Source organism: Mauremys reevesii, linkage group 3 (assembly GCF_016161935.1).
Source record: "Mauremys reevesii isolate NIE-2019 linkage group 3, ASM1616193v1, whole genome shotgun sequence".
Taxonomy (NCBI): Eukaryota; Metazoa; Chordata; order Testudines; family Geoemydidae; genus Mauremys; species Mauremys reevesii.
This window is the reverse complement of record NC_052625.1, coordinates 206329907-206355012: the sequence shown is the minus strand read 5'-3', so window position 1 is coordinate 206355012 and position 25106 is coordinate 206329907. Positions and strand designations below refer to the sequence as shown.

General features: G+C 63.6%; 1 protein-coding gene across 4 annotated transcripts in view; it reads right to left on the bottom strand.

Moving 5' to 3' along the window:
* The window catches only part of DPYSL5 (dihydropyrimidinase like 5), a 100325-nt gene that overhangs the window by 33132 nt on the left and 42087 nt on the right, over positions 1-25106 (bottom strand). For 3 of the 4 annotated variants that reach the window (XM_039531904.1, XM_039531902.1, XM_039531903.1), the window contains exons 3-11: positions 10938-11096; positions 8387-8566; positions 7907-7975; positions 6896-6940; positions 5345-5420; positions 2624-2780; positions 2265-2406; positions 1450-1592; positions 706-913 (exon numbers count right to left, since the gene is read on the bottom strand). In XM_039531904.1, coding sequence (XP_039387838.1) covers positions 706-913; positions 1450-1592; positions 2265-2406; positions 2624-2780; positions 5345-5420; positions 6896-6940; positions 7907-7975; positions 8387-8566; positions 10938-11096 — 1179 coding nt within the window. Of the gene's footprint in view, positions 1-705; positions 914-1449; positions 1593-2264; positions 2407-2623; positions 2781-5344; positions 5421-6895; positions 6941-7906; positions 7976-8386; positions 8567-10937; positions 11097-18808; positions 18926-25106 lie in introns of those variants that run through there. The other variant, XM_039531906.1, reaches the window with a different exon arrangement.

The following is a 25106-nucleotide window of genomic DNA, read 5'->3' as shown; positions in this document are numbered from 1 at the left end:
AGTAGAGTGTGAGAGGGGACCAGCCGCTGGGCTCCTTCCTATTCCCCACCCTGCTGGGGCAGAGCCTCCGGCTCAGCCCTCTGCCGGCCGAGGTGCTATGCAATGGGAGACAGCCTGGCCTGGTGCTCAGGCTTGCCGGGCAAAGGCTGCTCTCAACCAGCTGTGCCAGTCCAGTGTGAGAGATGCAGTGCTGCCAGTGGGGGATCACACAGCCGCAGGGCACCGTGGGTAGAACCCTTTGCCCTCCGCCCACCTGCAGGCTCTTTGCCTTGTGGGATACCCCGCGACAGGAGGAGGAGGGGAGGGAGTTGGGGGTCTGCTCCTGGATTGTCTCCTCCCAGAGGCTGGGCCCCACAGCTGTTGCTGAGCCTGTGGGCAGAGGAAACCCACCCCAGGCTGCCCTTTGCTGTCTCCTGCCAGCAGGGCCCCTGCGCAGTGCCCGCCCACGCTGCCACACGCAGCCCCCTGCAGTTGAGAAGAGTGGGAGTGGCCAACAGCTTCTTACACAACCAACCGGCCCATCTTGCTGCTGAGATGGCCCAGCGGCGGGATCCCGGGCTCAGGCACCGCGTCACCTCACCCTGCACCCTGATCCTGGTCCCGCTCCAGCCATGTGGGGACGTGCAGGGGCAGCCAGGCACACGGGTCACCCTGAAGCCATGCACAGCACCGCAGCGCACAGGACACCCCGCCCCACCCTCCTACCTTCTCTCGCTGGACAAGCTTCTTGTAGACGGAGTCGGGGAAGGAGCGGAGCGGGCAGAACTTGCCGGTGCCCTCAGCACACATGAAGACGCCGTTCTCGTAGACCACGCGCCCGCGGCTGATGGTGACCAGCGGCACCCCGTGGCAGCGCATGTTCTCGTACAGGCTGATGTCTCCCCCCTGCACCTGGGTGCTGGCAGAGATGGTCCTGCGGGTGGCACAGAGAGAGCAGCTGGTTACAGGCCGGCCCAGGGAGGAGGCGGCTCGCTGCACTGGGGCAGCCCTGTGCTAAGAGCCAGCAGCACCCCCTGCCAGGGCCCAGGCACAGCGCAGCCAGGAGCCCCCAGAGCAATGAGTAGACCTCCCGGCACTGGGAAACGACTCGCTGCCCCCCTGACCAGCGTCTGTTCTGGGCCTGTCGGGCACCAACCGGCACCGGGACACGGCTCCCTGCCCCCCTGACCAGCGTCTGTTCTGGGCCTGTCGGGCACCAACCGGCACCGGGACACGGCTCCCTGCCCCCCTGACCAGCGTCTGTTCTGGGCCTGTCGGGCACCAACCGGCACCGGGACATGGCTCGCTGCCCCCCCGGCCCAACCAGCGTCTGTTCTGGGCCCGTCGGGCACCAACCGTGACCAGCACACGATTCGCTGCCCCCCTGACCAGCCTCTGTTCTGGGCCTGTCGGGCACCTCCCGGCACTGGGAAAAGACGCTCTGGCCCTCCCCCTTGGCCCCATTCCTACCTGGTGGCTTCAGGGTCCCACACCACAATGTCTGCGTCGGCCCCGGGGATGATGCGGCCCTTCCGTGGGTACAGGTTGAGGATCTTGGCTGCGTTCGAGCTGGTCACGGCTACAAAGCGGTTCTCGTCCATCTTCCCCCCGACCTGCAAACACAGCAGGGGCGGAGACGGTGCGGCGGGGGGTGTTCTGCTCTGGCCCCTCCAGGAGGGCTGGGCAGCCCAGGGGTCAGAGGGGGCTTGCCCAGGAGTTCCCGGCGCCCGAGGGTCCCCCCATTTCTCCTCCCCCGAGTGGTGCGTCCTGCCCCATCATGCCGGCAGCTGGGAGAGGAAGCTGCAATTGCCCCAGGTCACTCCTAGCTCACCCTAGCCCCATGCCACAGGGCTGAGCAGGGATCCAGCACCAGCCAGAGGGGGCCTCGTGGGGTGGGCAGGACCAGATGCAGACTGAACTCCCACTCCCCATGTTACCACAGCCCCAGAGAGCCAGGTCACACCCCACTGGAATGCAGCCCCTTCTGGGGGGCAGCGGAGTAGCGGTGTTGCTCCACCCCGGCGCACAGGGAGGATGGGCTCTTGTCGGGAGAAGCAACAGAATGCTTTGGATCTGGCCCCAGGCCAGCGCCCATGAGCGATCTGGGCCTCAGTGGTCCGTCTCTGCTGGCAGGGCATGGTGGCTCTGAGAGTGCCACCCGCTAGCACGGCTCCCCACAGCACCGGAGGTGGCCAAGTCCTGGATCCCGGCCCAGCGCGTGCTAGGCTCCTCATGCCCGACCCGCGGCCATGCAGCTGGGCCGCGCCCGGTGTGGTGCCACGTACCACACCCCGCTCCCAGATGACGCTCATGCGGTCTTGCACGCCGCTCACGCCGTGCGGGATCTTGGTGAAGTCCTCCTTGCCCATGGCTTTCTGCTTGCTGGTGAAGGGCCGGTGGTCCGAAGCCACGACATTCAGGGTGTCGCTGCCGGGAGAGAGGGGAGCAGGGGTTACCGGCCCGGCGGCCGTGGTGCTGCTCTCCACGCCTGGCACCCTGAGGTCCCTGGCACATTGATTACAGACCACGCGCCCATGGCTGGGGCCGAGAGTGCCCTGCCTGGGGCTCTAACAGGACCCAGGGGTCAGGCAGCGCCAGACCCGCAGGATTAGCCCCTCCCCCAGCAGCGCCCAGCGGCCCCTACTTGGCTAGCAGGCTCATGAGGTAGGTGGAGGTGTTGGTGTCCAGCCGCAGGGGCGGCACGGTGACGTAGGCGGCGGCGTGGGACCAGTCCTGGTGATAATAGTGCAGGCCCGTCAGCGTGGCGTGCGCCGTGGTGGTCTCTGCATACACCACCTTCCCTGCAAAGACAGAGGGGACACGGGTGTCTGGGGGACGGGCTCTGGTGCTGGGGTGCGCCCCAGGGCAGAGTGTGGATCGCCTGAGGGCAGGAGTGTTTCTCCCGCCACCCTGCCAGCCTCATGGCGAGGCAGCACGCGGATCCCCACCCCAAGGAAGAGACGGTCTGCGGAGCCGTCTGACGGGCTGGCACCAGCCGCCTGGGCACAGGGACCCTGGGACGGGCCCTGCGGAGCCACCTGACGGGCTGGCACCAGCCGCCTGGGCACAGGGACCCTGGGACGGGCCCTGGGGAGCCGTCTGACGGGCTGGCACCAGCCGCCTGGGCACAGGGACCCTGGGACGGGCCCTGGGGAGCCGTCTGACGGGCTGGCACCAGCCGCCTGGGCACAGGGACCCTGGGACGGGCCCTGCGGAGCCACCTGACGGGCTGGCACCAGCTGCCTGGGCACAGGGACCCTGGGGAGCCGTCTGACGGGCTGGTACCAGTCACCTGGGCACAGGGACCCTGGGACGGGCCCTGGGGAGCCATCTGATGGGCTGGCACCAGCTGCCTGGGCACAGGGACGCTGTGGAGCCACCTGACGGGCTGGCACCAGCCGCCGGGGCACAGGGACCCTGCGGAGCCGTCTGACGGGCTGGTACCAGCCGCCTGGGCACAGGGACCCTGGGGAGCCGTCTGACGGGCTGGCACCAGCTGCCTGGGCACAGGGACCCTGGGGAGCCGTCTGACGGGCTGGTACCAGTCACCTGGGCACAGGGACCCTGGGACGGGCCCTGGGGAGCCATCTGATGGGCTGGCACCAGCTGCCTGGGCACAGGGACCCTGCGGAGCCGCCTGACGGGCTGGCACCAGCCGCCTGGGCACAGGGACCCTGGGACGGGCCCTGGGGAGCCGTCTGACGGGCTGGCACCAGCCGCCTGGGCACAGGGACCCTGGGACGGGCCCTGGGGAGCCGTCTGACGGGCTGGCACCAGCTGCCTGGGCACAGGGACCCTGCGGAGCCGCCTGACGGCCTGGCACCAGCTGCCTGGGCACAGGGACCCTGCGGAGCCGCCTGACGGGCTGGCACCAGCCGCCTGGGCACAGGGACCCTGGGACAGGCCCTGCGGAGCCGTCTGACGGGCTGGCACCAGCTGCCTGGGCACAGGGACCCTGCGGAGCCGCCTGACGGCCTGGCACCAGCCGCCTGGGCACAGGGAACCTGGGGAGCCGTCTGATGGGCTGGCACCAGTCGCCTGGGCACAGCGTTACCCTGATGGTATAGGGGAAACTGAGGCAGGGGGACAGGGAGGGACTCGCCTGGGTCACACATCAGCAGAGCTAGGTAGGGGCTAGGACTTGGGGCCCTCACCCCCAGGCCTGTGCTGCGGCTACTAGACCCTGGGGCTCTCAGAGCCACAGAGCCTCTGCCTGGCCCATGTGCCATCACTGCAGGGCAGCAACGTGGCTGGGGCTTGGCCAGCCCCCTGGGGGGGGGTGTTGGGAGCCGTGTGGGGAGGTGGGGTTGTGTTGAGGGGCGAAGCCGGGCAGGGACCGTTCGGGGAGGCGTGGCTGGGTCGAGGGGCCGGGGGCAGCAGGCCCTGGAGGGGTGAGGCCGGGCAGGGGGTGCGGCCACGTGGGGAGGTGCGGCTGGGGCGAGGGCCGCGGGGCGAGGCCGGGCGGGGCGAGGCCGCGGGGAGGTGCGGCGGGGGTGGCATGGCTGGGGCGAGCGGTAAGGGCGAGTGGCCGCAGGGGCAAGGCACGGGCGGGGGCCGCGTGTGGAGATGCAGCTGGGGCGAGGGGCTGCACGGGTGAGGCCGGGTGGGGGGCGGGGGCCGCGGGGGGAGGTGCGGCTGGGGCGAGCAGTAGCAGGCAAGGGCGGGGCGAGGCCGGGCGGGGGCCGCGTGTGGAGATGCAGCTGGGGCGAGGGCAAGGGCCGCAGGGGTGAGGCCGGGTGGGGCGGGGGCCGCGGGGAGGTGCGGCGGGGCGGCATGGCTGGGGCGAGGGGCCGCGGGGAGGTGCGGCTGGGGCGGCGGTAGGCGAGGCGGGGGCCGCGGGGGGAGGTGCGGCTGGGGCGAGCGGTAAGGGGCGAGGCCGGGCGGGGGCCGCGGGGGGAGGTGCGGCTGGGGCGAGCGGTAAGGGGCAAGGGGCCGCGGGGGCGAGGCCGGGCGGCTGCTGGAGCCTCTCGGCCGTTCTGGCAGCTGCTCGCTCTACCCCCGCTGCCCTCCCCAGGCCCCAGAGCCGAACAGGGTCCCAGCAGCTGCTGGGCTCTCAGGCGCTTGCTGCCAAGGGAGCTGAGTGGCAGGGGCTGCGTGGGCACCGGCCTCAGCCCCACAGGGAACACCATGAGTGGGGGGAGGGGGGAATAGTGGCTGTTGGGGGCAGACTTACACTCCCCCCACAAAGGGCCCCCCCGGCCCATGGAAACAGGACGCTGTGGGCGCCCGTCTCCGGCCCAGGCCTGTGGACACGTCCATTGAGACACTGACGTGTGGGCGGTCTGCCCCACCCCGGAACGGGCCCGACGCCAGGCCGAGGCTGCGGAACGGAGCTGCCCGGGCCAAGCGCAGCGCCCGGCCTTACCTTGCATCTTAGCAGCAGCCACGACGTCGCCGGCAGACACGCTGGACACGTTGACCAGGTAGACGGGGCAGTGAGTCTGAGAGGGACAGCGCAGGTCTCAGCACCGGCTCCGCCTGCCCGGTCCAGTCCGCACCGCCCCCCGCCCAGCTCACCTCTGCCCCTGCGCCCCCCAGCAGAGCACAGCAATCCCCCGGGGTGCAGGCGCCACCCGGGGAGCCATGCAGGGGGCATGCGGCGCTGGGAGCCGCCATGGCCCTGCGCCCACAGACCACGTCACCAAGGGCTCCAGGGATGGACAGGTCGTCTCCAGGGGGCAGGCAGCCCAGCCCAGCCCAGGCAGGGGGCCGGGGCTCCAGGGACGGACAGGCCGCGTGCGGGGGGCTCGGGCTCTGATCGTGCCCAGCTCGGGGGCACTGTGGGGGGGGGACGGACGACCCGTTATACAAGGCGTTGGTGAGACCTCATCTGGAATATTGTGTGCAGTTTTGGTCTCCCATGTTTAAGAAGGATGAATTCAAACTGGAACAGGTACAAAGAAGGGCCACTAGAATGATCTGAGGAATGGAAAGCCTGTCGTATGAAAGGAGACTTGAGGAGCTCGGTTTATTTTCCTTAACCAAAAGAAGGATAAGAGGAGATATGATTGCTCTCTTTAAATATATCAGAGGGATAAATACCAGGGAAGGAGAGGAATTATTTCAGCTCAGTGCTAATGTGGACACGAGGACAAACGGATATAAATTGTCAGTCAGGAAATTTAGGCTTGAAATTAGACGAAGGTTTCTAACCATCAGAGGAGTGCAATTCTGGAACAGCCTACCGAGGGAAACAGTGGGGGCGAAGGACCTCCATGACTTTAAGATTAAGCTGGATACGTTTATGGAGGGGATGGTATGATAGGATAACGGGTTTAGTCAATAGGTCAATAACGTGCCACACTGGTAATTAGTACAAAGGGTCAATGTTGGGATATTGTTAGCCTTTTCCAGAGGGTCTGGCTGGAGAGTCTTGCCCACATGCTCGGGGTTCAGCTGATCGCCATATTTGGGGTCGGGAAGGAATTTTCCTCCAGGGTAGATTGGCAGTGGCCCTGGAGGTTTTTCGCCTTCCTCCGAAGCATGGGGCAGGGGTCACTTGCTGGTGGATTATCTGCTACTTGAAGTCTTTAAATCATGATTTGGAGCATTCAACAGCAGAGTCAAGGGAGAGAATTAGTTCAGGAGTGGGTGGATCGGCTTATGTGGCCTGCATCTTGCAGGAGGTCAGACTAGATGATCATAATGGTCCCTTCTGGTCTTGAATTCTATGATTCTATGATTCTGTGTCTCGGGGCAGGGAGCTCTGGCCATGCCCAGCCTGGGGGCACTGTGTGTGTGTGTGTGGGGGGGAGGACTCGGGAGGGGGGCTGGGGGCTCTGACCATGCCCAGCCTGGGGGCGCAGTGTGTGTGGGGGGGGAGGACTCGGGAGGGGGGCTGGGGGCTCTGACCACGCCCAGCCTGGGGGCGCTGTGTGTGCGTGTGTCAGGTCCTGGGGCAGCTGGGGGCACTCACCCGGTTGGCGATGGTGATCACACGGTGCGTGGCTTCAGCCTCCAGCTGGGGACAGAAAAGATGGTGACACTCTTCTGAGTGCAGAGCACCCCGACGGCCCCACCTCTGGGGGATCTGCACGGCCCCTCGTCCAGAGAACCCTGCACTGCAGCTCCCAGGGCCAGGTGTGGGGTAGGGCCTGGAGACCATTCCCCCAAAGCTGGCCCCAGTGCTCGGTGTGATGGGGAATGGCCCCTCTCTCGTGAGCAGCCTACATGGCCCCCTGCCGGTGCAGTTCCCAAACAAACAGCCTGCCCCATGGCCGGAGAGCCCGGCTTCCTGCTCAGCCCCCAGCCAAGGAGGCAGCAGCCCGCAGGGCCGGGGTCACCAGGGCGAGTGCTCAGCGGACAGGCTGGCTAGATGCCTGCCCAGCCAGGCGACGGCTGGACCGTGGAGCTGCTGGAGGGATCCAGAGGCTCAGTGCCCGGCTGGGCGCTCACCCCCAGGGCAGTTTGTAGGGCAGGGACAGAGCACAAGGGTGGGGAAGGCAAAGGAGCAGGATGGCCACTCCCGCCGGCTGCTGGGATGGGGCTGGGGCAGCCAATGCCCCCCACCACGTGGCTGGGAGGGGGGCAGGGGTGGAGAACCCCACGGCCAGCGCTCACTGAGCCGTGCTGCGGCTCATGGACACAGCCCGTCCAGGCACAGGAGGGGTGGGCCGCCAGGGCCCGCTACCAGAAGCGGTGTGGCTGGAACGGTGCCGCATGGGGCCACATTAGCTGGAGCGTCCCAGGCCGTGGGGAGCCTGCGCTCGGGCGGCCTTTGGGCTGGTGCGCCTGGCACGTTCCATGGCAGCGCCCAGCAGGAGCCGAGCACTGAGGGGCGGCTGGGAGAGCGGAGAGCTGCCAGCAAACCCAGAAGAGCTGGTCTAGCCAGGATGGGGCCCCAGGGGGAGCGATGGGAACCCCTAGCTGGGAGCCCTGCCTGCTGCCTCCCACGGAGAGGGGCAGGGGAGCCCAGCGCAGGCCTCACCTCCTCCGGTCGGCTGATCTCAATTCCCTCTGGTCCCGTGATGCCCAAATCCAGCGCCTCCTTCGCACCCTGGGAGGGAACAAGGAGTTAGTGGGAAGGGCCCAGGCCAGTCTGAGTGGGCACAGGCTGCCCTGAACCACAGCCCCCCCCCCCCCCCAATGCCCTACCTGGCCCCACGGGCAGCCTGGGCTGCTTTCAGACAATGGGGGCCTGGCTGGGAGCTGGCTCCCCTATGCCTGGCAGGATTGTTACGGGCAGCCCTGCACTAGCTGGGCTCTCCACCACATTCATCTGGTCCCTGGGCTGCCCGGCTCTCCAACCGTCCCTGCTGCACGGCTTCCTCGCGGGGGGGACCTGCCCCCGGGTGCAGGGCGCTGCCTGTCCCAGGTACATTTCTCAGCACGAGCTCACCAAGAGCCCCCAGCTCTCCAGCCCCAATCCTCGGCGGCGTCTGCCCTGGCGCAGCCCACGTGTGCTCACCTCTGCCACTAGCTCCCCGTTCTCAGCGTGCACCCGGGCGATGGCGCCAATGTCCTTGCAGGCGAGGAAGACTTGGTAGAGCTCGCTGTCCCGCAGCATGTACACGTCCTTGTAGGTCATGAACATCTGGAAGGAGTTCACCCCCTTCTCCCGCACCAGGCTCTCCATCTCCGACTTCACCTGCCGGGCGGGGGGGCAGGGTGAAGGACAGGCATGGCCAGGCCGGCGCCTGTGCTGTGGGGCTGGGCGTGCTCCCGCAGGACTGGGCCCCACATGCAGAGCACAACCCATCCCTCCACATGCCCCCTAGCAAGATCAAGTGTGCCACCAGGCTAGGGGGGCCAGACACTGGCCGTGCCCGGGCCCAGTGCCGGCAGCAAGCCACTCCAGCGGCTGTCCCAGGACCTAGGGTGTGCGGGAGAGCCAGGCCCATGCAGACTGGCACAACCAACTCAGGCCCAGCGCCGGCAGCAAGCCCTCCAGCGGCTGTCACAGGACCTAGGGTGTGCGGGAGAGCCAGGCCCATGCAGACTGGCACAACCAACTCAGGCCCAGCGCTGGCAGCAAGCCGCTCCAGCGGCTGTCACAGGACCTAGGGTGTGCGGGAGAGCCAGGCCCATGCAGACTGGCACAACCAACTCAGGCCCAGTGCCGGCAGCAAGCCCTCCAGCGGCTGTCCCAGGACCTAGGGTGTGCGGGAGAGCCAGGCCCATGCAGACTGGCACAACCAACTCAGGCCCAGCGCCGGCAGCAAGCCCTCCAGCGGCTGTCCCAGGACCTAGGGTGTGTGGGACAGCCAGGCCCATGCAGACTGGCACAACCAACTCAGGCCCAGCGCCGGCAGCAAGCCGCTCCAGCGGCTGTCCCAGGAGGACATAGGGCAGTGGTTCTCAACCAGGGCCTGGGGTCCCCTAGGGGGCCTCGAGCAGGTTTCAGGGGGGCCTCCAAGCAGGGCCAGCATTAGACTCGCTGGGGCCCAGGGCAGAAAGCTGACGCCCAGGGCCCTGAGCCCCGCCACATGGTGCTGAAGCCGAAGCCTGAGCAACGTAGCTTCATGGGGGCCCCTGTGGCATGGGGTCCCAGACAACTGCCCGGTTTGCTACCCCCTAACGCCAGCCCTGGGTTTTATATGCAGAAATCCAGTTGTGGCACAGGGGGACCGTGGAGTTTTTATAGCATGTTGGGGGGGCCTCAGAAAGAAAAGGGTTGAGAACCTCTGACCTAGGGCACGTCAGCGCGGGCCTCAGCCTGGGCGGGGCAGCAGGAGCCCTGGGCTTGTGATCGCAAGCGCAGAACCGCTGGGGCCCTGAGCAGCAGCCCATGCTGGGGGAGCTGCGGCCCGGCGATGCCCGTGAGCACTGTGCTAGCTGCCCAGGGGCAGAGAGGGGGGCGCAGTGACAGACCCGCTGAGAGCTATGGCTGGAGAAGGTCCTATACAGGAAGGCCCAGTGCCTGGGGGCAGCCCTGGCCTGCAGCCTGCTCTGGGGCAGAGGAAACAGACTGCACCTCGAGCCCAGCTCACGCAAAGGCCCATGGGAGATCCAGCAGCCACCCAGCACAGAGGGGCAGACGAAGGGCTGGGAATCTGGGGCTGGAGGGAGCTGGCGAAGGCCAGGCTGCAGCCTGGCAGCACCAACATGTGGGCGCATGGTTCTACCTCAGGCCCAGGGCTCACTGGGTCACTCCATGCTGGGCATTCCCAGACTCCACTGACGCCAGGAGCGCACAGGGCCTGGGGCCAGCATCCTGCCACCTGTGCCGGGCCCAGCAGGGTGTGGAGGGCACAGCCCACGTCCGCCTGCGATGCTGGGGCCGGCTGAGCAGCCCGCGGCTGCTGCTGGGTGGGGTTAGCGGCGGGTCCAGACAGCTCAGAGCAGAGCCCGGGGCTGGGGGAGGGCAGGGGGCGCATACAAAAGCACCCACACAGCAGGCTGGTCAGGGCGGCAGGCAGCACTGGCTCTGGCAGCTGTTCTCCTGGCCCAGGGCCCCACTTGCTCAAACACCTTAGCACACCCTCCCATGGGGCCTGGGACTCCCCAGCCGGCCCCCTGCACACCCTCCCCCAGCGGCATCGGGGGCACTGCAGCCCCCTTGCTGTTAGGCAGGGTCCTGGCGGAGGAGCTGCTCTCCTTGGGACTGTCAGGGGGGTTGCTCTGGCCCTGGGGCACGTGCCATGGCTAAGGCCTGGGCTGTCCCAGCTCGTGGCCACCCCATGAACCAGCCTCTGTCCAAACGCATTGGCCCATCCAGAAGTTATCCCCAGCCCAGCTCTGCAGAGCTGGCAGCCACTGCCACAGTGCCCGTCCCGCAGCGGGGGATCTCAGTGGGGCACTCGCGAGGCAGCCGGGGTCCCGTGCCAAGCTGGGAGGAAAGGACTCAGCTGTTTGGAGTCAGCCCCGGGCATGTTTTCAGGGTTCCCGTCACTGGGAACGGCTGGCCCAGGAGCTGCCAGTGCAATGCAGACAGTAACAGGGATGGGAGAGAAGGGGGGGTGCAGGCATGTGGCACAAGCCCCTGCAGCCTGACCCCGAGCGCCGGGGTCCCTGCTTACCTTGGGGGCCCACCAGGTGATGCCCATGTGCAGGGCGTAGTCACAGCAGACCTTGGGGTCGGCCAGGCTCCGGCACTTCTCGTAGGCATCCAGGAGGGAGGTCTCCCTGTCGGGCAGCACGTGGCCGATGACCATGGTCGTCCCTCCGACCAGAGCAGCCTGTGGGGGACAGGAGAGGGGCTTCTGAGTCATGGTGGTCAGAGCAGCAGGGCGTTTACATTGGGCTGAGCAATGGGCATTGTCCTGCCCTTGGCAAACCCGGTTGGGCCCCCAGGTCGCAGCCCGTAGCTCTGTGGGCCTTGTTTGATCACCTGCTCGTCCTGATCCAGGCACTGCTCTGGGGAGAGGCAGCAGGAAGGTGCTCAGACACCCAGGTGATGGGCATGGGGTCAATGGCCGGACAGGAGGGAAGGAAAAACGAGTTTTTTCAAGGACCTACAGTAAGTGGCTCTGGGTTGTCCTGTCTTGTCCTACAAATCTAGGCACATCTATGGCCCCCAGCACTGCAGTACCTGAGCATCGCCCAGTCTGCAATGTCTCTCTCCTCACAGCCCCTGTGCCGCAGGGCAGGGCAGGGCCTGGACAGCTGGGGATTGAATCCTGCTCTCCTGAGTCACAGGCTAGTGCCTTACCCAGGGGTGGGTCTGTCTCTGCAACGCAGCAGGGGGTTCTGGCAAGTCAGCCCAGCGAGGGGCCAGCCTGTTACACCCAGTTCGGCCAGGCCAGGGCCAAGCAAGCCGGAGCAGGCCACGGGCACTGGCTGAAGCCCAGGCAGAGTGGGGAACACTGCTCCACACACACACACACACACACACACACACACACACACACACACACACAAAAGCATGGCCAGGCCGGGAGGAGTCATCTGGCTGGCTCCCTGCACAGCCAGAGGCACGGGCTGCAAAGATGGCCCCAGAGCAGCTGGACTCCCTGTCAAACATACAGCTAAGGGTGGTGTCAAATCCCTCCTTTTCTCTTAAGGGGTTAAGAAGCTCAAATAACCTGTTTGGCACCTGACCAAAAGGACCAATAAGGGAAGAAGATCCTTTCAAATCTGTGGGGGAGGTTTTGTTTGTGCTTCTCTTTGTTTGTGTTCTCTCTCTCCGACAGAGTGGGACCAGGGCAGGAAAAAACATCTCCTAAAACCCTGCCTGAAATAAGCATCCAAGCTTACAAAAATAATAAATAATAGCAAGGAAATGCATTAGCTTATCTTTTGTTTTAGCTTGTGAATTTTCCCTGTGCTAAGAGGGAGGTTTATTCCTGTTTTTTGTAACTTTGAAGTTTTGCCTAGAGGAGAATCCTCCGTGTTTTAAATCTTATTACCCTGTAAAATTACCTTCCATCCTGATTTTACAGAGTTGCTTCTTTTACTTTTTTCCTTTATAATAAAGTTGAAGGAAAAGACCCAGGTAGGGGCCATTGAATTGTGGAGGTGAATGCGTGGTTACGCAGGTGGTGTTGGAGACGGCTTTGGCTTCTTCGACCATGGGATGCTGTTCCAGGAAGAAGGATCGCTAGGAAGAGATGGGATCCACCTAACGAAGAGAGGGAAGAGCATCTTCGCAGGCAGACTGGCTAACCTAGTGAGGAGGGCTTTAAACTAGGTTCACCGGGGGAAGGAGACCAAAGCCCTGAGGTAAGTGGGGAAATGGGATACTGGGCGGAAGCACGAGCAGGGGAGTGCAAGAGGGGAGGCCTCCCGATTCATACTGAGAAAGCAGGGCAATCGGCTAGTTATCTTAGGTGCCTGTACATGAATGCAAGAAGCCTGGGAAACAAACAGGAAGAACTGGCAGCCCTGGCACAGTCAAGGAACTGTGATATGATTGGAATAACAGAGACTTGGTTGGGTAACTCACATGACTGGAGTACTGTCCTGGATGGGTATAAACGGTTCAGGAAGGACAGGCAGGGCAGAAAAGGTGGAGGAGTTGCGCTGTATGTAAGAGAGCAGTATGATTATTCAGAGCGCCAGTATGAAACTGCAGAAAAGCCTGTGGAGAGTCTTCGGGTTAAGTTTAGAGGCGAGAGCAACAAGGGTGATGTCATGGTGGGCAACTGCTATAGACCACCAGACCAGGGGGATGAGGTGGACGAGGCTTTCTTCAGACAACTAACAGAAGTTTCCAGATTGCAGACTCTGGTTCTCATGCAGGACTTCAATCACCCTGATATCTGCTGGGAGAGCAATACAGCGGTGCACAGACAATCCAGGAAATTTTTGGAGAGTGTTGGGGACAACTTCCTGGTGCAAGTGCTGGAGGAACCAACTAGGGGCTGTGTTCCTCTTGACCTGCTGCTCACAAACAGAGAAGAGCTAGTAGGGGAAGTAGAAGTAGGTGGCAACCTGGGCAGCAGTGACCATGAGATGGTTGAGTTCAGGATCCTGACAACAGGAAGAAAGAAGAGCAGCAGAATACGGACTTCAGAAAAGCAGACTTTGACACCCTCAGGCAACTGATGGGCAGGAGCCCCTGGGAGGCTAATATGAGGGGGCAAGGAGTCAGGAGAGCTGGCTGTATTTTAAAAAAGCCTTATTGAGGGCACAGGAACAAGCCATCCCGATGTGCAGAAATAGCAGAAAATATGGCAGGCGACCAGCTTGGCTTAACAATGAAATCTTTGGTGAGCATAAACACAAAAAGGAAGCTTACGAGAAGTGGAAATGTGGACAGATAACTAGGGAGGAGTATAAAAATATTGCTTGAGCATGCAGGGGTGTAATCAGGAAGGCCAAAGCACACTTGGAGTTGCAGCTAGCAAGGAATGTGAAGGGTAACAAGAAGGGTTTCTACAGGTATGTTTACAACAAGAAGGTGGTCAGGGGAAGTGTGGGACCCTTACTGAATGGGGGAGGCAACCTAGTGACAGATAATGTGGAAAAAGCTGAAGTACTCAATGCTTTTTTTGCCTCGGTCTTCACAGACAAGGTCAGCTCCCAGACTGCTGCACTGGGCAACACAGTATGGGGAGGAGGTAAGCAATCCTCAGTGATGAAAGAACAGGTTAAGGACTATTTAGAAAAGCTGGACATGCACAAGTCCATGGGCCCGGATGTAATGCATCCGAGGGTGCTGAGGGAGTCGGCTAATGTGATTGCAGAGCCATTGCCCATTATCTTTGAAAACTCGTGGCGACTGGGGGAGGTCCTGGACAACTGGAAAAAGGCAAATATAGTGCCCAGATTTAAAAAAGGGAAGAAGGAGGATCCGGGGAACTACAGGCCAGTCAGCCTCACCTCAGTCCCTGGAAAAATCATGGAGCAGGTCCTCAAGGAATCAATTCTGAAGCACTTAGAGGAGAGGAAGGTGATCAGGAACAGTCAGCATGGATTCACCAAGGGCAAGTCATGCCTGACTAACCTAATTGCCTTCTATGAGGAGATAACTGGCTTTGTGAATATGGGGAAAGTGGTGGACATGATGTATCTTGATTTTTGCAAAGGGTTTGATATGGTCTCCCACAGAATTCTTGCCAGCAAGTTAAAAAAGTATGGATTGAATGAATGGACTGTAAGGTGGATAGAAAGCTGGCTAGATCGTCAGGCTCAATGGGTAGTGATCAGCAGCTCGATGTCTAGTTGGCAGCTGGTATCAAGCGGACTGTCGCAGGGGTCGGTCCTGGGGCTGGTTTTGTTCAACATCTTCATTAATGATCTGAACGATGGGCTGGATTGCACCCTCAGCAAGTTCGCGGATGACACTAAGCTGCGGGGGAGACTTAGATGCTGGAGGGTAGGGAGAGGGTTCAAAATGACCTAGACAAATTGGAGGATTGGGCCAAAAGAAATCTGATGAGGTTCAACAAGGACAAAGTGCAGAGTCCTGCACTTAGGACAGAAGAATTCCATGCACCGCTACAGGCTGGGGACCGACTGGCTAAGCAGCAGTTCTGCAAAAAAGGACCTAGGGGTTACAGTGGATGAGAAGCTGGATATGAGTCAGCAGTGTGCCCTTGTTGCCAAGAAGGCTAATGGCATTTTGGGCTGCATTAGTAGGAGCATTGCCAGCAGATTGAGGGAAGTGAATATTCCCCTGTATTCGGCACTGGTGAGGCCACATCTTGAGTATTGCGTCCAGTTTTGGTCCCCCCACTACGAAAAGGATGTGGACAAATTGGAGAGAGTCCAGCGGAGGGCAACAAAAAGCATTAGGGGGCTGAGGAACATGACTTATGAGGAGAGGCTGAAGGAACTGGGCTTATTTAGTCTGCAGAAGAGAAGAGTGGGGGGGGATTTGATAGCAGCCTTCAACTACCTGAAGGGAGGTTCCAAAGAGGATGGAGCTCAGCTGTTCTCAGTGGTAGCAGATGACAGAACAAGGAGCAATGGTCTCAAGTTGCAGTGGGGGAGGTTCAGGTTGGACATTAGGAAACACTATTTCACTAGGAGGGTGGTGAAGCACTGGAATGGGTTCCCTAGGGAGGTGGTGGAATCTCCTTCCTTAGAGGTTTTTAAGGTCAGGCTTGACAAAGCCCTGGCTGGGATGATTTAGTTGGGGATTGGTCCTGCTTTGAGCAGGGGGTTGGACTAGACACCTCCTGAGGCCCCTTCCAACCCTGATATTCTATGACAAACCCGCTCCCAGCTGCTAAGAGGCCCAGTGGGCCACGGAGTAAGCCTTCCACAGGAACTGGGAGCCGCCAGACCTGTCGGCCACGTACACCCAGCCAGCAGAAGCCCCCACGCACGGCCCAGGCAGTTTGTGCTCCAGCAGCACCAGGGAAGTCACGGGGAGGGGAGGGAGCGAACCATCGCCACTCACAGGAAGTGCCAGGCCTAAGTCCTGAGCAAAACACCCTGAACGTGTGTGTGCGCGTGCACACACAGAGACACACTCACTCATCTCAGCAGCCCCAATGCACAGGCACCGAGCCCCCCACCTCCCTGGTATCCAACACCAGCCCCACCCTGGTAGTCTGCAAACCCCCACCAGCAGCACCCCACCCCAGGCCTGCGGGCAGTGCACTACACGTCACCACCTGAAGGAAGCCCCCCAGTTCACAGGCCAGAACCCTGCCTAGCCAGCTCAGCCTGGCCCAGAGCCGCTGGTGCAGCCAGGCCTGGCACTCAGGCTCTGGTGGCTGGCAGGCTGGGGAGGGAGCCCAGAGAAGGCCCTGCCACCAGCTCCCTCTCCTGGCCAGGGCGCTCTGCTGCTTGTCACGGGGGCGGGGGGAAAGGGGACCAGTCCATGTAGGGCTTTCAGCTCAGAACCAAGTCTGTCACCTCCCCGGGGATGGCAGCTGGGGCAGTTCCGGGGCACCAGTACCAGGCGCTGCTCATGATGCTCCACTGCCGGCTTGAGCGTCAGTTTGCCAATGGAGTCACCTGCCCTCGCTCTGTCCAGAGGGAGGCAGGCTGGCTTGGAGCCCCGGCTCAGGGTGAAGGATACACCCCCCTGGGCGGGTGCACATGGAAAGAGCCCCCTGACCTCGCCATGCCCCCGCTGGGAGGGAGCAACGAAGGGACCCCTGCTCAGCGGGGGCTGACAGACCCTCAGCCCTGGCCCCTGCCTGCCCCCGCCCCACACAGCATCATTGTGTGGCTCTTCTCCAAACCCCACCACAGCCCGGCCAGCAAATGGCGTCACTGCAGGTCAGTCAAGGCTGGAGGTGGCAAAGGGACTTTGGGACAGGCCAAACCAGGGGAACAGGCACCACCTGGGCAGAGGGAAGCCAGTGCTGCCAAACGCAGAGTCATGCCCACCGGAGGGGACCCTGGGAACAGCTCAGCCACCTTCCTGGGTCCCACCTGCCACATGGGGAGGGCCAGGGAACCTCAGGCCCTGCATGGTTGCCGGAGCAGCGAACAGGCACCAGGCAGGGCACGGACCAGGAACAACATTGGAACAGGCCCAAAGTGCTGCCCAGCTCCCACCCCAAGGACTGAGGGACACACACACACACACACACACTCTGCTCAGAGAGAAGGGGCTGCACCCTGCCTCCCCGTGCCATGTGTGCTCCCTACAGCCCCACCCTGCTGCCAGCCTGTGCCTGAGCCACGGCCCCAAGCAGTGCAGGGCAGGGGGTGCAGAGCAGCAGGGGCCTGGCTCCCTGCCCATCGCCCCCCAGACGGCCTCCTGCAACTTATTCCGCTTGGGCAGGCGGACAATTCACCAGAGCCGGCCCCCGTCTGGGTCTGTCTGCCAGCGAGTGCCAGACCCTCTGGGTCACCACACCCTCCTTGTGCATCACCCCCTGCCCCCCAGCACCATTCCCGCACCCTCGGCTTCTGTCTGGGCCGACATGTCCCAAGGCCTCTGCATGCCCGGGATCCCCCTGCAGCCACAGCGGAGCTGTTCTGACAGCCCCCTACTCCCCAGTGACATCAGAGACCCCTCGTGTCTGCTCCTCCCAGCCCCAGCCTCCCGGTGTTGTATGTGGAGATCCTCCTCCACTGACTAGCAGCACCGCCCCCACCCCCAGCCGGGCTGCACGGACACCAGCTGAGCATGCACGGACAGCCCCAGGGGCCAGGAACAGGGACTACAGGCCCCCCCAGCCTTCCCCAAGCCAACAGGGCTGTGCCTCTGCTCAGCTGTAGCAGGCAGCTGAGCCGAGCGCCATGCAGGGCGGGCAGGGAGGGCGGGCAGGGCGGGCAGGGAGTTCCTGATGGGTGTGCCTGGGAGACCCACCCTGCCCCAGGGCTTAGCAGAGGGACAGGCCCTATCCCTTTCTGAGGCCCCCACCCCACGGGAGACGCCCAGGGAGGCAGGGCTAGAACCAACGTAAGGACCCACATCTGAGCTGAGGGGCACTGGCAGAGCTGGGAGGGGACCCAGGAAGGGAAGAGCAGGTGCCTGTTAGCCCAATGCCCATTAGCTGTGGCACCCATTAGCCTGATGCCCTGGTGCCCATTAGCTGTGGCACCCATTAGCCCATTGCCCTATTAGCCTGGCACCTTGGCTGGCACCTGTTAGCCTGGTGCCCTGCTGCCTGTTTGGTTGAGTGTCTGCTAGCCCGATGCCCTGGCACCTGACACCCATTAGCCCATCACCCTGGTGCTCAAGGGAACAGCACATGGGGGGGGACTATCTGGGGCCTGTCCCGTGGGCACAGCAGGAGGCTTTGCATGCCTGTGTGATGGGCCGGGGGAGAATCCTGCCCAGCCCACTCTACACCCACAGCTCAGCTCCCAAACGCCTAGCCGTGTCCTCGCCCAGCCCTGCACTAATCCCCAAAGCTCCTCGGCTGATCCTGAGCTGCTTGGCTGGCGCTGGCAGGTCTCAGGGAGGCAGGAGGAGGAGATCAACCCAGGGCACCACCCAACCGAGGGACAGCGGGGGTCTGAGCTGCAATCCCTTGTTCCCAAGGTCCTGCCAGGGTGCTGGGAGCGCCGTGTGGGTGGAAAGGGCCACCTCTCAGATGAGACGTGAGCTAAGGCTGCCTGCTCCTAAGTAGCTCGCTCACCCCTGGCAGGCTGTGCTGCACCGTGCCCCGGGCACGTTCCACCCATGCAGCTCCCCCACCTCCCTGTGCCCCTCCACAGCTCCAACAAGATCTGCCGTCTTCCCACCTCCCGTAAGCCAGCGCCCAACGGTGAAGTGTGCTGGGAACTGCTGCCAGGGTGCAGTCCCCCAGCGCCTGCATGTCAGCAGCACGTGAACCCTACAGCACTGTAGTGCGGAGAACCTCGCAGAGCCCAGGGCCCCAGGTCTGCTCCCTGCTTGGGCCGTTGAACGGGGCCTGGCAGTCCTGCACCAGCACACGCCCTACTACCCCAGTTACAACTCTCCTTCCCCAGGCCTGCCCTCCCCGTGCTCCTGCAGCCGGCCCTACATGATGTGCTGACAGCTGAATTCACAGGGACCAGCCCACTGCCTGGGAGGACAAGCCCAGGTGTAAATCAGCAGTGCTCTGCTGACCTCAATGGAGCTACCCCACTTCCAGCAGCTGAAGCTCTGGCACCTGGCTGCCTTCAGTGCTCCCAACACACCTGCTCGTTCTGAGCAAGCTGCCTGTCCGCAGCCTCGTCTCCTCCCATTAGCCCATGCAGTGACATCATACCAATGACATCATCAGTTCCTTAGCAACAGGCTGTGACATCATTAGGATTCCGGGCAGGAGAAGCGGGGCGCAGGGGCCCTGACAATCACCGCTCCCAGCCCAGCGCTGGGCAGGGCCGGCTGGGACACCGGGGCCAGGGAAATGGGTTAGCCTTGGCCCACACCGGGAACTCGCTCCATTTCAGCACTGCCGGGAGCGGAGAGCTCCCCTGGCCAGCACTCCCACAGCCAGGCTCCCTGCAGCTGCCTGGACAGGCAGGGGGAAACCAGGTCAGGCTCGCAGGCAGCTGCAGAAGAGCGCGCCGAGCGTGCAGCAAGGTGGCACGAGGTCCCAGGCAGCAGCTATGAACCCAGGGGGCCGGGCTGGATTGCCACAGCCATGCTGCAATCAGAGCTGGCACCTGCCTGTGCGGGGAACGACCCCTGCCAGCAGCCCGTGGCAGGCCAGGAGAGGGGCTCCACCCCCCAGGGAGTGTGCGTGCTGGAGCTGGGCACACAGCCCCACAGAGGGGAAGGGGCAGATGGCAGGAGCAGGCAAAGCTGTTCCCAGGTCTCCCTGGCTAGTCCGTTACTGATCTGGATTTAAACCCCCCTCCCCCCCCCGCATGTGAGTAAGGGACAGGGGGAGGGAACCTTGGCCACACAGCCAGGAAAGGGGGGTTCTCGTGGGCAGGGACCCGCCTCCCTGACTTGGCAGCAGCTGACAGGAAAGCCATTCTCCGGGGGACAGGGGGGTGCTGGATTTCAACCCCCCTCAGCGTCTCCTCCAGCTCCTGCAGGCCAAGGTGCTGGCAGCCCCAGCCCCAGCTCACAGCTCTCCTGCTGCTGCTGTGCCTGCTAAATCCTTAATCTGGACTAATTTGGGGTCTGCTCCTTCTCATCCCTTTGCAGCTGCGCAGCAGGGACCCTGGCGGCACATGTATCCCAGCCCCGCATGGAGCCAGCCCAGCTCGGAGGGAAGAGCCCTGCCTGCGTCATAACAGCTCAGGGTGCTCAGTTGAGCATCCCAGGCTAAGGGAAGCTCAGCTCCACCCAGCCCGTGGGGGCCAGGGACAGAGCCCTGAGCTCTCGGGACACAGGGTGTGGGAGGGTGATTCAGGCTGGGACTGAGGGGTTTGGAGAGCAGGAAGGGGATCAGGGCTGGGGCAAGGGTGTAGGGGTGGCTCCAGGGTGCAGGCTCCTGGCGGTGCTTACTTCAAGCGCCTCTTGTAAGCAGCGACATGTCCCCCCTCCGGCTCCTACGCGAAAGCACAGCCAGGCGGCTCTGCCGCGAGCTGCTGCCCCTGCAGCTCCCATTAGCCACATTAGTTCCTGGCCAATGGGAGCTGCGGGGTGGCGCTTGGGGTGGGGGGGCAGTGAGGAGTGGAGCCCCCTGGCTGTCCCATGCATAGGAGCAGGAGGAGGGGGACATGCCACTGCTTCTGGGAGCCATATGGCGCAGCCCCAGACCCCACTCCCCAGCGGGAACTCGAGGGCCAGAATAAAACAGCTGGCGGGCTGGATGCGGCCCGTAGTTTGCCCACCCCTGCTCTAGGGGGTGAGGCCTGCTGCCCCCCTCCCCTGCCCAGCTAGCCCCCTGGCTGTCTCAGCTCTGCACCCACAGAGGGCAGGGCAGAGGGGTACTGGCAGAGCTGGATCAGGCTTGAGAGCCAGCAGCACCGCACGGGGCGGAGGGGGGGACTGCCTGGGCCTGGCATTAGGGCTCCTGTGCACAGGCCCCAGCACATGCGCCTTTAGGACAGGACATGAACGCTGCAGGCCACTAAGCCAGGTGCAGGTCATCACAGCTGTGGGCGTCTCAGCAGGACTCTGTACCACCAGCCCTGCATGAATCGCCTGCACCTGAAAGCCACATTACTGGGACCCTGGACCCCACCCCCCCTGCCCAGCACAGCACAAGCCGCAGGGCTGGGGCCTGGGGAAAGGGGCTGAGCTGTGAGATCCCAGCCAGAAGCTGCACTGGGGGCTGGCGGCTCCCCTGTCCCAGCCCCGGTGCTGCCCACTCCCACTCCCACCCAGCAGAGGGCAGGCTCCCTGCTCTGGGGCAGACACATCCCAGGATCCGCAGCACACAGCCTGCGACGTGACGTACACTCATTGTGTTCAGCACAAAGCAGCCTGGCCCCAGATGCACGGTTACTATGGCGAGGGGCTGGTGCAGACAGACTGCAGCAGGCGGAGGCCCCGGCTGGTCCGAGGGGACCCCTCTCTGGGTCCCTCCCCCGGCAGCACAAAGGGCAGCAGGCAAGGCGGGTGCAGGGGAGAGGCGCAAACCCCCGAGAAGGGGTCCAAGGTGCCTGACTCCTCCATCCTGCCCCACCCAGCAGCGGTACCAAGCCAGCCACTGTCCCCGCTCTGCTCCCACAGCAGGAGGGGAGGGGATGCACCACTACGCTCCAGCCCTGCCCTTGGCCCGAGCTCCCCGCCAGAGCCAGGGCAGGGAGGTGCCTGCAGACAGGCAGCAACCGCCCCAGGGGAGCCTGGGAGCCCGTTGTTGCTCCAGCCTCCAAGGGCTCGAGGCATTCAGCCGCCCAGCGAGCCGGCAGGAGCGCCACACGGGGGAGATGGGCGGCAGGACGGGCCGAGGAGGAACAAAGGCAAACCAGCTGCAGGCACGACACACACTACCCAGCCGCCGCACAAAGAGGGAGCTTTGCTCTGCGCACGTGGCGGGTGCAGCAGCCCCAGTGCAGGGAGGGGCAGGGCCTCTGGCCCCACCTCTGCCCACTTGCTTTGCCCCAAGTTGCACTGGATGGGTCCCAGCCCAGGCAGCCCCCTACTGAGCCTTCCCCCCTGGAGCCGGGTTCAGCTTTAACGCAGCAGGGCCTGGGCGAGCGAGCCGGTTACCCCACTCGCCAGCAGCCCACGCTTCCACCGGCACTGCGCCCCTGGATCAAGAAATGGGGTGTGGGGGACACCAGGCTGGGAGCAGGGCCAGCCGAGGGCAGGGCGGGGGAGTGACTTGGGCTCCAGCCCCTCCCTTCCCATTACGTACCAGCCGCCAGGTCCCTCCGGCCCAGCCAGGCTGCACCAAAAGCCCGGCCCCAGCCCCCACCCCATGGAACCAGAGCTCAGGTCACAAAGGGGGCAGTACCCCCACAGGCAGCCCCTCAGGCCCAGCTGCCCACAGGGTCGGTTCTGCTGAGCTCCGAGCTGCCAGTTCAGTGAAGCCTGAGCCTAGGGGCTGGGAGGGGGGAACAGCCAGTGCAAACCAGAGCAGAAGAAGGGGAGCTGAGGGCTGGGAGGGAGGCGTCGTGCTCCAGGCTGCATTTGCAGTCCCTGGGCAGCAGAACCACCAGGGCTCCCTGTGCCCAGCCCCCTGCGGCTGCAGCCCTTGCTTTGCTGCCAGAGGAGCTTAGTTACTGGGCACAGGTGCAGCAGGCCCGTCACAGGGAGCAATTGGCACCAGGCTCTGCGCCCCCCAGCAGGGAGCAGAGGCTGCCTGGAGAGAGGTCTGGGACACCAGGACGCTCTAGGGACAGGGCCGCAGCGCCGAGCTGCACCCTGAGCAGGGTAGGAGGTGGCAGACACTGCCTGGCTAACCAGGCTGCGCCAGCCCCTGCCCCACCCCTTCTGGGGACACCCAGCACCGCTGGCACAAGCCAAGTGAGCAAGGGGCTGGCAGCTCCGGCCCCAGGCCCCGCAGAGCACCACCTCCTCCTCCCAGCACCAGCCCCCCCACTTCCCTTCGGCCAAGTCACCCATCCCTTCCTGCACCCACTGCTGCTCCCTGAGGGAGGCCCACCCGGCAGCCCCAGCTGGAAGAGCCTGCATAGAGCCCTGCTGAGCACAACCCTGCTTGCCAGGAGGCACCGGCAGCCCCAGGCAGGCTCCACGGCCGCCTGCAGGTGGAGAGTAGTGGCGAGGGCAGGCAGCTCGCAAAGCAGAGTTCCTGCCCCATTCAGCAGCCCTGCATGGGGGGGGATGAGCTGGGGCCAGCCCCGCTCCTGCTCTTGGCACATGCGGTCGCCGGGCCAGGGCACTTATGGGCCTGACGAGTCCCGCTCAGAAGTACCATGGTGAGGCTTTCGAGTCAGCGCCTCATTGAGATGAAGGGGGCAGTTCACACGCGGCAGCTGCAGGCCCCAGGCAGATGTTATGCATCGTTAACCATCCTAACGGGCCCAGGCTCCTTTGCAGCCCGCGGCTCTGGAATTAAAGCCTGAATTCTGCTGTGGGGTGGGTGCAGGTAAGACGTAATCTAACAGACAGGGAGAGGCAGGGGCGTCCCTTAGCTAGGCCGGACTGGGCCTGTGACTCTACTGTATGACAGTCTTCACTTCCCCTTCTCGGTGCTTGTGTAGTGTGGCTATTACACATCTGCCACACCCACCCCAGAGGTGGCTGCATTGTGGGGGGGGTCCATATCCTTTAGCTACCTCAGAGGGAGGAGGCAAGGCTGGTGAGACAGTGGCACTGTTACTACCTGCGGAGGACCCCAAGGTGCCTGGATGGAGAAATCCTACATACCAGAGAGCAGTTTCCCCTGCCTTGTATGATGGAAATGCCTGAAATCGAGGGGTGAATTCCAGCTCCCCCCACTCCGGGGCTGTGGGCCTGGCTGCAAGGGAGGCCGCCGCCCAGCATTCCTGCGCCAAGGGGCTGGAGCAGTACAGCAGGCTGGGCAGTTTTACCATCCTGCTCCCCACAATGTGGGCAGGGTTGGGGAGGTGGATCCCAGCAATCCAGCTCTTTGCCAGTCCTCACCACTTCTCCAGTTCCAACTGCAGCCAGAGCCAAGCCACGGTTATCAAATCAGCCGCCCTGCAAACGGGAGAGCAGCCGGCACCCTGCAGCTGGGGGGCGAGAGAGACTGGCCACGCAGCTGGAGGGCTCCAGGGAGCCACTCATACCTCTCCCGCTCGCAGTGCTGAGCTTTGTTACGAAAGCCCAGGGTGAGCCTGAGAACTGCAGCCCTCCCGGCTGGGCCTGCTGGGTAGCAGCTGGGACCCCAGCGCAGAGGTCGCCTGTCTCTGCGGGCACACTGCCCCTCCAGGCGCCGCTGCCAGGCTGCAGAGATGTCAGCCGCGTCTCTCCTATTGCTGCTGCCAGCCAAGGCAGAACTGTCAGCTTGCCATGCCAGCCAGGAGAACGACATGGGGGCAGGCAGCACAGCAGAGGTAGGAGCAGGGCAGCGTGATGGCTTCCCCGGAGCCAGGAGAAAAGGAAAGCTCTGCGCCCTGGGTTCTGATACTGCGCCCGTCTCCCTCGGCTGGGGAAGAGGTGTGGATCCCGCCCAGCGTCTGGAGAACGTGCGGGTCAGATGGCTGAGCGTGGCGCCTAGCAGTTTGCCCACGATGCCCCTGCAAGCAGGCAGGCCAGTGTCCAACAGTAGCAGGACCCTCCCAATGAATCCTTGTCACCGGCGTGGAGCCAGCTCCCTGGAGACCAGCCGGCAGGGAGCCTGGAAGCAGCACACGAGCAGCACAGCCTCCGTTCCCAGGGCACGTCCATACCTGCCCTTCCCACCACAGGCTCCTCGGGGCACTGCCTTCCAGTAGGGGGAGAGGGACTGGGGGCTTGCTGGGAGGTGTCCAGTCGCAGGCCCACGAAGCCACGAGCGGCCGTTCCCAGTGCAGGGAGCGGCCCTGGCACCGTGGCTGTCCTCCTGCCCTCTGAGGCCGAGTCCATGCCCGGCCAGCGAAAGGAGGATTTCTAGGCTCCACTAGAGGAGAGGCTAATCCGCTGAGAACAGCTTCCTGTGTCTGGGCATTTCAGTTAAACCAGGCCAAGAAGCCGAGGGGCCAGAACCGCTGCCCTGATGAGTCAAGCAGCCAGGCCCTGCTTAGAGATGGTCCATGGCACAATGACGTCTCCCCATTCAGCTCCCGCCCGCAGGAGGCGCCCTCGGAGCACGGCCCGAGTTACAGACTGTGCACGAGGGGGAGGCGGGCAGCAAGGTTCAATTCAAGGAATTCAGCCCATTAACCACCAGATGAGAACCGGGAGCCCCAGGGATGGCAGATCCCAATGGGAATACCGCGCCTGGACCACCACAGCCACAGCACAGTATTCCCATTGGGATCCCCTTCTTATAGCCACTGTGGGAAGACAGGACCCTGGGCTAGATGGATCTTTGGTCTGACTCAGGATGGCTGCTCTCAGGTTCTTATCCAGCTGTCCGGGAACTGCTAAGTCCCGTCTTCAGGGCCTACTC